General features: G+C 35.0%; 2 protein-coding genes across 3 annotated transcripts in view; one reads left to right on the forward strand and one right to left on the reverse strand.

The window, feature by feature from the left end:
* Dus1 (Dihydrouridine synthase 1) overlaps positions 1-10,223 on the forward strand; it is a 55,177-nt gene that overhangs the window by 300 nt on the left and 44,654 nt on the right. The window lies entirely within an intron of this gene.
* On the reverse strand, positions 317-3,455 carry LOC106624204 (mRNA export factor GLE1). Its single transcript, XM_036366723.2, has 8 exons — positions 3,102-3,455; positions 2,928-3,041; positions 2,734-2,862; positions 2,169-2,669; positions 1,682-2,101; positions 1,016-1,195; positions 751-955; positions 317-676 (listed from the first exon to the last, which is right to left on the reverse strand). The coding sequence occupies exons 1-8, from the start codon at positions 3,291-3,293 to the stop codon at positions 432-434; spliced, it is 1,986 nt and encodes a 661-aa protein (XP_036222616.1). The 5' UTR covers positions 3,294-3,455; the 3' UTR covers positions 317-431.

A 10,223-nucleotide genomic window follows, 5' to 3' on the forward strand; every position in this document is an offset into this window, starting at 1 on the left:
CGGCTTTAGTATACCATCCCACGATTTCAGGGTTAAAAGGGGTATGGTATACTGGTCTGGCAGTTGAGTACTCGTAAACTTAACAGACCGGATTTCTATACAGCCACGGACTGTCAACTCGTTAGCTTTTACAAAAATCGGAAACTGTATAATAATAACTGACATTATTTTTATATTATTAAGAACAGTAGGTTCTATTTATTTGGAAGAAACGCGGATTTTCATATTAGCTAGAATTGTTAGCTCAACAAATTGTCACTACACCAACAACAATAGGTGATATTGAGCTTTTCCACATCCATAAATATACTTAAAGTTAAAGACAACATTCAGTGGAATTTTATTTATAAATATATTGCAAAATTGGTATACATGCATGTTTATTTAAAAATGATCAGTATTTACTCAAATTCCCAATCAGATCACTCCGATTACCGTTTGTGACAGTACAAACAAAGCCGCATATGTGGTGATGGACTTTCAGTGCAAGGTTTCGGTTGCACAATTCCTCGCGGATCACGTTCAGGTTTTAGCAAATGTTTCTGCAACGACCAAATTATATCACTGGCCAATGCGCTGATACACAGCTTAATGCTTGATTCATAATTCAATTTGTTGGTGGCATAGCTAAGTATAGCTTTGGACATCTCACAAGTTAGGAAATTACGATTCAAATCTGTAAAAAGAGAAAAAATAATTAAAAATTATAAAAAAATATATTTATTAAATAAATCTAGTGTCATAACTCACTAAGCAGCTCTGGGCGTACGTCCATGATTTTTTTGGAGAAATGGTAATCAATTGCTGAAAACACACGTTTGCCAACACCCACAATCAGCTCACGCTTGAATTTGATAATATAGTGTTCAATGAAAATCAACTCGTTGCGGCACAAATTTGGTATATTACTAAACATATTTTCCTCCGATTGCACTTTGATAGAAGCCAGTGAGCCCTGAAGGCAGTGGTAAATTACAAATCAAATGTATTTTAATATAAATTTGTTCTACTTTACCACTGGCGTTGGTGTACGCACATCCACTGGTTTTATATCCACCATTGGATGTATCGCATAACTGGATTCACCAATTGTCAATGGCAAACGACTGAACGATACTATGGTTGGTCTTCGGCTGCCTGCAGCATTCTCCTCTTCTACTTGCTCACGTATAGAAGCAATAATTTGCGACGATCTCTTAAATTTTACAAATCAAACGATTATTATAAAGCAATTTGTACTAGAAACAAGAAAGAGCGTTAATTGAGGTTGCACCGAAGCTAGAATAGCCTTCACAAAAAAGAAAAAAATTCCATACAAGAACTTGATCACGTTCAGTTTGTATGGCAACTAGCTATATGTTATAGTGATTAGATCTAAAAAATTTATTCGGAGATTGCTTTGGACAATAATTCGTACGAAAATTCGTAAGACAGCATTCCGACAAATAAGCAGCTTCTGGAGAAGAAAAGGAAGTGTGCAAAATGTCAGAGCGATATTTCAAAAACTGTGGAGCTAGTTCGTGTATATACAGATAGACGGGCATGGCTAAATCGGCTCAGCTCGTCACCCTAATCTAAGTGAATAATAATATTTTATGGGGCCTCCGACGTTTCCTTCTGGATATTACAAAATTCGTGGCAAACTAAATGTACCCTGTTCAAGGTATAAAAAAACACTTACAAAGAGCACAAAACGTTTTGCCTCATCAAAGAATTGATCCACACGTTCGCGCACATTCTTGCAAATTTTCGGGTCCTTACTTAAATCCTTGTCGAATTTCTTAATTATGTGCGTTATAATGAACTTTGCAGCTTTGTATATCGGATCGTCAGCATCGAATGGCATAGCGGGTTGATCTTCCATATCAATAGCGGCATTCAAAGCTTCGCAAAGCTTGAAATTTAACAATTTATCGACACTCTCATTTGGCGTATCACAGTAGGCCATACCGTTTTCCAGGTTTGGCTTCGGCTGTATGATTTGTTTCGGTTTCTTTTTACGATGCTGATGTAATTTGCTTTGCTTTTTAATTTTATGTGCACGCTCTTTAATCTCATTCTGAATATGAAGCCATTTCTCATCATACTTTTGACGATGATTCTAGCAAGTGAATTTTAAGTAATGAAAAAGCTTCAAAAAATATTTTTTTTTTAATAATTGTACAAACCTCGATAAATTGTTTCCGTTGTGCGGCGACTTTCTCCAGTAGACCCTTTATTTTATCCTGGTAAGCTATACGCTCCTTCAAACGTTTCTCCCAAAAATGCGTTTGTATTATCTCGCTCTGTCGCAGCCGTTCTTCCTGCAGATGTCGTAGATTCTTTTGTAAACGATCCTGTTTAAATTGGAAAACCTTCTTCAGTTTAATCAAATGCTTTCGCTGCAAATCGGCGGCAGCTTCCAAGTGCCGTTGCATTTTCATGTGATTCAACAGTTTACGGTACTCATGATAGGCCTTGCCCATTTCATCGGCGGCCGCCTTGCGTGCTATTTTATCCTGCGTGCGTTGCCACATTTTTTGATAGCGTGTGGCGCGTATGTTCTCCAGCTTGCGCTTGCGTCCCTGTATTTCGGTGAAACTGTTTTGGCGTGCGGCCAAATTGTGATGATCACGCGCTGTTATTGCTTCGGCATTATTGATGAGCATACGATCGTGTTGCTCATTTTCCTGAAATGGTTAAATTATTTTTACTGTAATTTCATTTTTATAAATACAGTTTGGGAGTGCCCACCTGTCGATTTAATTCCTGCAATACGTAGTAAAGTCTCGTTTTGTGCAGCTGTTGACGGTATTCGTTGAAATCTTTTAAATTGCAAATCACATCATTAGTTTGGGTTATTTCGCCGTTTTCGCGTAAACGCTGTTGGAACCAAAAAACGAATATTCAATTGAAAACCAAATCGTTTATAAACATTCTCGTCATACCTTCAGATTGCGTTCGTTGGCATAAAAAGTTTTCAAATTCGAATCGTGTAGAGGATTGTATTCGGGCAGGCTTTCCCGCACAGAGGGATCAAATTCTTGTTTCAAATGTTTAAACTGCATTGAAAATAATCACTTTATTACTCCTGAAAAAACCTATTTTGCTTCAAAATGTACCGATTGTCCAATTTTATTCTTCGAAAATATAACCTGATTCCCGGGACACTTCAGCATAGGCAATTTCGAATTTAATGGTATTAGCTCCCAGCCTGGTAAACTGTTGATCGGCAGCCCAGATTTGAATGTTAAATTTGGTACTTCGACCACATCCAATTTAGGTCGCCGCGATAGTGAAAGTATATCAATCATTTTCGCTTTTTTTTTACTAATAGTTCATTAGCCTACATAAACCAAACTGAGTTCTGTTTTAGCGCGGACTGGAAGTTTCTATTTAATTGAAATTATAATTTTTGAGCAATTTTTTTACAGAACCCTTTCTTAGCAGAAGCAAAATTTCGACTGAGAAAATTTTTTCTGTCTTCTGAAAATAAATGAAATTTGTATTTTCATTTGAACACGGTACATTTGTGAAAAATTAAACAAGGTGGTATCAAAAAAATTGTTCGTCAATATAATAGTATACTTGTAGATATATTCAAATTCGAATAATATATTATAACATGTGCCGTATAATGTGGAAGACAAGAAATAGGAGGACTAAGCTCGATATACATATGTTTATATTTTATTTGATTTTATTCGACTGATTCCGAAATGCAGATAGGTTTTATGGTAAAAATATATTCGAAGGTTTTAGTATAGATCCATCAATTTCGGGGCTGTGAGGGAAATTATTTCCGTAATTTTAGTTTTTTCTTCGACTAGAATTCGATTTCACAGCCCCTCTTATATTAACACTCCGAACCCAATTACCTTAGTCGGAATTTTTAGCTCGATGTTCACCTTACTTCAGTCCAGAATTTTATATAGTATAATATGATGGGATTTTTGTACAAATTATTTAACTATTCTGTTAAAGCGTATATTCTGGAACCCCAAGTGAAAAATCTGGATTTTACAATGTCCGAATATGCTATTTGAATAACCAAAAATAGTTCAATGAAAAAATTATGACATCGTTTCTAAACTTTTACTTCGAAGTATACTTTAATTTTATGAAATTGTTATAAATAATATCAAAAAGCGATATCGAATATTTTCTAGATCTTGTAAAGTCGGGTATTCAATATATTCACAAACAAATATTAATCATATATCGATACTAACCCACAACTGCTCACTCCCTCGGCATACGGGTATACATAACCGGAACGAATTAGAAATTATATCCAGTCAAGGACAGCAGCATTTCTCAAAATTATTCGATAAATGTTTATGTGTTCGCAATGTAATCGATATGTTAACTTTAGCAATTGGTACTTGAATGTTTAATATAAAGGAAATAGCTCTGCTGAAATGGTTAGCGAAACAATTTGAATTTGGAATCAATATTGTCAAGTTCTTAAAAGAAACCACCTCATAAGAAAATAAAAAACTTTTCGATCCAAACGGGGTTAGATCGCCGAAATAACCGCGCTTGTACGAATAAAATCCGGGTCAATTTCGGTAACGTATAACTCTCTGTCGTGGGAAGGTCGGTAAGCCCGGCAACCATTCATCTCATACCCAAATAATATGTAGCGAAATCTACCATGGAAGTTTATTTCACCAAGGTTTCGCCTGCATAACATCATAACAACATATCCCCTGTTGCCAGTGCGTATGAGTAACGTCACTCTTACGACTCCTATGTTAATGTGAGTACAGCGCGCAGTCCATGTGGGTGAAAAGCAAACAAATCCATAGCTTTTACGTATAATAAGTGGTGACATGCCACTTTGTTTGCCCACAAAACATTTTCTTTACTTGCGTTTGAACCTGTGAAAGCAAAGTTTTTTAATCATGAGAGCAAAAACTAAAAACTTTCCTTATTGACTTTCCAGTGCGTGGAATGCCTGCAGCTAAGCAATGGAAATGTGTACGAAGTGTAAACGCAGATCGTCTCAGTCAACTTCGCTGCCTTATGACTAGAGCGCCGTTACCTAGTTTCTGAAGCAACGTCAATTCAAATTTAGGTATATACATACATACATACATACATACATATTACTGCACTATTGCGAAGGTACATATGTACAAACATATGTATGATTGTCATTTTTGTCTATCCATTGTTTTTCGATTTCGTTGCTTACCAATTGTTGACATTAATAGTTATCGGTGTTGTTATCAGTGCTTGTTTGTTGGTGACAAAATGGAAAACTAACCCAGTGACTTATTGTTGATGTGAATAAATGTACCTTAGTCGTTTGTATTTAATACATACAAACATAACATACAAGCGTACACACCATACGTCGCACATATAAAAGTATTAATTGTTGAACTAAAAGCATTTTTCCGGCGCATTTAACATTGCTATGCAACAATAATAAACTCAAATTGATTGTAAACAAACAATTATTGTTGTATGTATGTATCTACATAAGCAGAGTCACATATAATATATCGTATATGTACATACATATTTTCCTTTTGTTGCTCGTGGTAACAGCATTTTTCCGGATATTTATTCTCGAATATGGACTATAAAAATACAAACCAATTTATAAATATAATATATATATATATATATACTAGTCCTGCCATAAATTCTGTTACAAAGTTTACTATGCATACAGCGAGGACAAATACTACTTTTTTACTATGATTTGTATGCAGTGTCTACTTATATAATATAATAATAATAATATCATATAATAATCAAATAAGTGTTTGCTTTCGCACTATTGATCGTTTTTCCCAAACGTCTTCAGTTGATGACAGAAAGAGAAGTGGTCGTCCTCGCGCCGTTCGAACCAATTCAGCCATAAAAGCTTTTAGCAAACGCATTCGCAAAAATCCCCTTAGAAAACAGAAAATTATGTCAAGGGACATGGATAAAATGATCTGCATATGAAAGCCTACCATCGGTCAACTGGTTATCTGCTGACAGCGGGCTGGAAGCAAATTATGCTCAACAAGATGCAAGCTTCTTCAGTGGCACGCGGTCAACTGCCTAGACCGAAAAAAATTCTTTTTACAGATAAAAAATTGTTACGGTTGAAAAAGTTTTTAATGAGCAAAACGACGAAATCAACGCAAAAATTTCCAATGACGCAAACAATTATTATTCCAAGAGTTCAATGTGGTCCCACCCTCCTGCTGCTGTAATGGTTTGCTGGGAAGTCTTTTGTAGAGGTGTGTTGGACCTCTTTACTTTTGTTAAAAATAGGTTAAAACTGGGGCAAAAGTGTACGAGCAATATGTTATGAAAGTCTATTTTTTGTAGCAAAACTCGGTTTTATTGTTCATGTTCCGATTCCGATTATAGTCATCTGCCAACTATTTGATATCTTGGCGATTATCTGTTCAACGTCGTTAATTTTTTTCAACAACGAAATTTTTGAGATCTGTACACTGCGTTCATTGAAGTTTAGAAAACCTCTTTGAAATGAATGCCTGGCGCAGAGTCTAGACAACACTCGTTAAGTGACTTCTCAATTAGCTGAATATTTGAATTTGTTTCGACATCATGACGGATCACCCAAAAACCAAATTCTACGAACCGATAAGTTGTCTTTAAAAGCTAATGAAGCTGGTGACACCGTTACTGTCAATGGAGAGCGGTATCGATCGATGATAACCAACTTTTTATAACCGCAATTGAAAGAAGTTTATATTGACAACATTGTGTTCCAACAAGACCTGGCTACGCGTCACACAGTACATGCATTAACCGATTTATTGCGAGAAATGTTTGGAGGTTCGATAATTTCAAGAAATTGTGACATTGAATTACCTCCAAAAAGTTTTGATTTAACAGCATTACACTACTTCTTGTGGGATTATTTAAAGTCATTGGTCTTTCGCAATAAACCAGACTCTTTTCAAACCTTAGATGTCAATATTGAACGTGTTATTCATGACATACGACTTGATTTAGTGGAAAAAGTACTCGAAAATTGATTTCATCGAATTCATTCCTGCAAAAGAAGTCGCAAAGGCCATTTGATTGATGTTATATGCAGGTCTTAATTGTATCGATTTTACTTCACATTAAATAAAAAACATTTTAATTTCTTTAACAATTAGTTTTTTTTTTGTTTGTTTTTTGAAAAAAAAGCAAAACGTTCAACAAATCAAATGATTATTTCTTCATAACAGAAGTGTATTAAAAAAATTTTATATTTAATATTTTTGGGGCTTTTTCTTTACACCGATAAAAGCAAGAAATAGTCAGAAATCCAAAGATACGGCTTTTTAAATAGGGTGAAATCACCACCCCTACTCAGCAACCATTAACTTAAGCCATTCGAGTTTCTACGTAAACGGGTTGGAATCAACTTTAATCAGTCTTAAATCTTTTTTCAAGCTTCCTGCTTTTATTTTCATTTTTTTTTTGGTCGCAACCAGCTTTTCAAAATGTTTTAAAAAAATTACCGTTAATATCTTCGCACATTGAAAACATTTACTATTGGAAAATTCACTTATCACCACACAATCTAATCACCAACAAAACGTTCGCAAGTGAAAATACGAGTATGTACATGGTGATAGTGAAAGCTTAGAGGCATTTTCAGTAATAACCATAAACATAAATTTTCCGTCAATCACCGACAGTGGTAAGCAATAACACGCTTGTCATTCAGCGTCTCGTCACCAATTCGGTGAGCGCTCATTTACAAAGCTTTTGGAAATAATACTTATCGAAGCAGCTGAGAAGAACACACCACAACATTTTACATGATTTCTTTTGAGTTCGCTTTGTACTTAGGTGAGTCTGTTAGGCGGTTGTATGTGCCTGAGCACACATCAATTTGTATGTAAACAAACACTTTCATTTCACGCCCTAAAGTACACAGTGCAATGATAACAAAGTCGACTAAAGCTAATCGCATTTGCCATCATTTCCTCAACACTTCCTTCTTTCATTCAACGGCATATTGCGAAGAGACAATTTTAAATGCAATGTTAATACACAAATACATACAAACATATACACATATACACATACTTTAAAATATACATATGTACTTTTGTGAAATTTATATGTCTACATATGTGTGTATATGTATTATATAAAATTGTGTTCAGTTTCGGCTTCATAAGACGAACCTTAAAATGTATTTGAATAGAACTCTTGTCGTGTGCCTATACATACTTACATACCGTGCGTTCAAAAAATAAAATTTTCGTTTTTCAAAGTGTAGTTAGCGTTTATGGGGAAAATAGTTGTAAATATAGAAAATAAATTGTTTTGTTATAGCTGGTGTTATTTAATATTTGTTCCAATCTCCCGGGTTGTCTATTATAGCCTAACACCATTGATGGCAACTTGAAACTAAATTTTCCACATATTCCACAGTAAGCCACTGCCAGGTATTTTGGGGTAGCTTTATGACATCTTTTGTTGACGTTAAATGTTTTCTTGATACTTGGGCTTTCATTAAAGCCTACACATCTCTTATTGGAGTGGCGTTTGGTGACTGTGATGGCCAATCTAAATTAACAATATGGTTTTCTTGTTACCATTGATTAAAGAGTCTGCTCCTATGTTTCGTATCATTGTCTTCTTGCTGTATACAATTATGGCTATTTTTTGGCGTAAAGCATTTTAGCTGACTTCAGTAAACCCTTATTCTAATGGCGTTCAGGGTTTTTTGCCCAAGCCCCCAAATCCATGAGCAAGAGAAGCATCCATAAACATGTTCCATTTGGTGGTGCTTAATACTCCTTTGAATAAATGTTTATCCTTTTCTTAGCCAAACACGTCTCTCTGCGGTTGAAAAATACAAAAGTTGACTCATCTGTAAATATTACATTGCGCCAATCACGGTTGATGTTTTCTTGTGCCGAATGCAACTTTTTTTGATTTGATAACATTACTTTGAGGCCAAATCTTTGAAGTCTATCCCGTTTAGAGATATATCTAATCCTTTTTTAAACAACAATTTTTAGCTTTTCTTAGACTGAGCAGAGGTTTCTTCTCAAAAAGGAGAACAATTCATTTTAAGATGTCACGTGATTCCTAGTTTATTATCCACGTTTCCTGTTTCTCCATAATGGTCAGACCACCTCATCACAACACTTTTTTTAATAGTCCATTTGGGACCTTTCATTTGAAAAAAAAAATTTAAAACAGTTTTCCGCCAATTGATCGCGTTAGAACGTTATTTTTTGGAACGCACTGTATGCCTTAAGCGTAAAAAGTGAACGTTTTACATATGTGTGCATGTACAGGTTGGTTGAAAAGTTTCTACGCTCGGAATGAAAAAAATACTGTTTTTGGTACGAAATATATTTTTTTATTCAATATAATCTCCCTTAACTTCAATACACTTATTTCAATGATCCTCCAATAATTTTATGCCATCCCTATAATGACTTTCCGAAAGCTCTGCAAAATGCCCGTCTACGGCTGTAATAGTTTCTTCATTCCACGAAAAACGCTTTCCACGAATGAATTGTTTCAGGTTTCTGAAGAGGTAGTAGAACTCTGATGAATACGGTGGATGCTCAAGCAGTTCGTACTTTAATTCGTTGAATTTTGTCATTGTTAAAACACCTTTGTGAGCAGGTGCATTGTCTTGATGAAAAATAATTTTTTTGTGCTGCAAAGCAGGTCTTTTCTCACGAATTTTTTAATCCAGCTCATCTAAAAGGCTGCAATAATATTAAGAGTTGATTGTTTTACCTTTCTGCAAAAAACCAATCAATGAAATTTCTTTTGCATCCCAAGAAACTGATGCAATACCTTTCTTTGCTGATCGTTGTGACTTCACCTGCTTTGGATCAGCACATCCAGCTTCAGTCCACTGTAAACGTTCTTGTTTCAATTTAGGAACATGGTGGTATATCCAAGTCTCATCGATAGTTATAAAACGACAAGAAATCGGTTTTATTCTGCTTAAAACGCTCCAAATTATTTATGCTGAGAAATTTGTTTTCGATAAAGTTTTTGTTGAATTGTTAACGTGTGCGGCACTAACTTTCCAAACAGCTTTTCATACTTATGTGATTCTCCATGTAAAATATGAAGTATTCGAGATGCCTACAGCATTAGGAATTTCACGCTTAGTCAAAGTTAGATCTTGGGTGGCAACCTTTCATAAAAATATCTGACTGATATCTTTCTGAAACCTTTTTAGTTGGATGTCCCTATTTAAACTTTTTTTTTCAGTTTTGTCAATTTAATTA

Source organism: Bactrocera oleae, chromosome 3, assembly GCF_042242935.1.
Source record: "Bactrocera oleae isolate idBacOlea1 chromosome 3, idBacOlea1, whole genome shotgun sequence".
NCBI lineage: Eukaryota > Metazoa > Arthropoda > Insecta > Diptera > Tephritidae > Bactrocera > Bactrocera oleae.

Coding starts and splice junctions, on each gene's coding strand:
- LOC106624204 (XM_036366723.2), bottom strand. CDS start 3,293: ATGATTGATATACTTTCACTATCGCGGCGACCTAAATTGGATGTGGTC. Junction 3,042..3,101: donor AGAATAAAATTGGACAATCG/GTACATTTTGAA, acceptor TTTTCAATGCAG/TTTAAACATTTGAAACAAGA. Junction 2,670..2,733: donor TGCAGGAATTAAATCGACAG/GTGGGCACTCCC, acceptor TAACCATTTCAG/GAAAATGAGCAACACGATCG.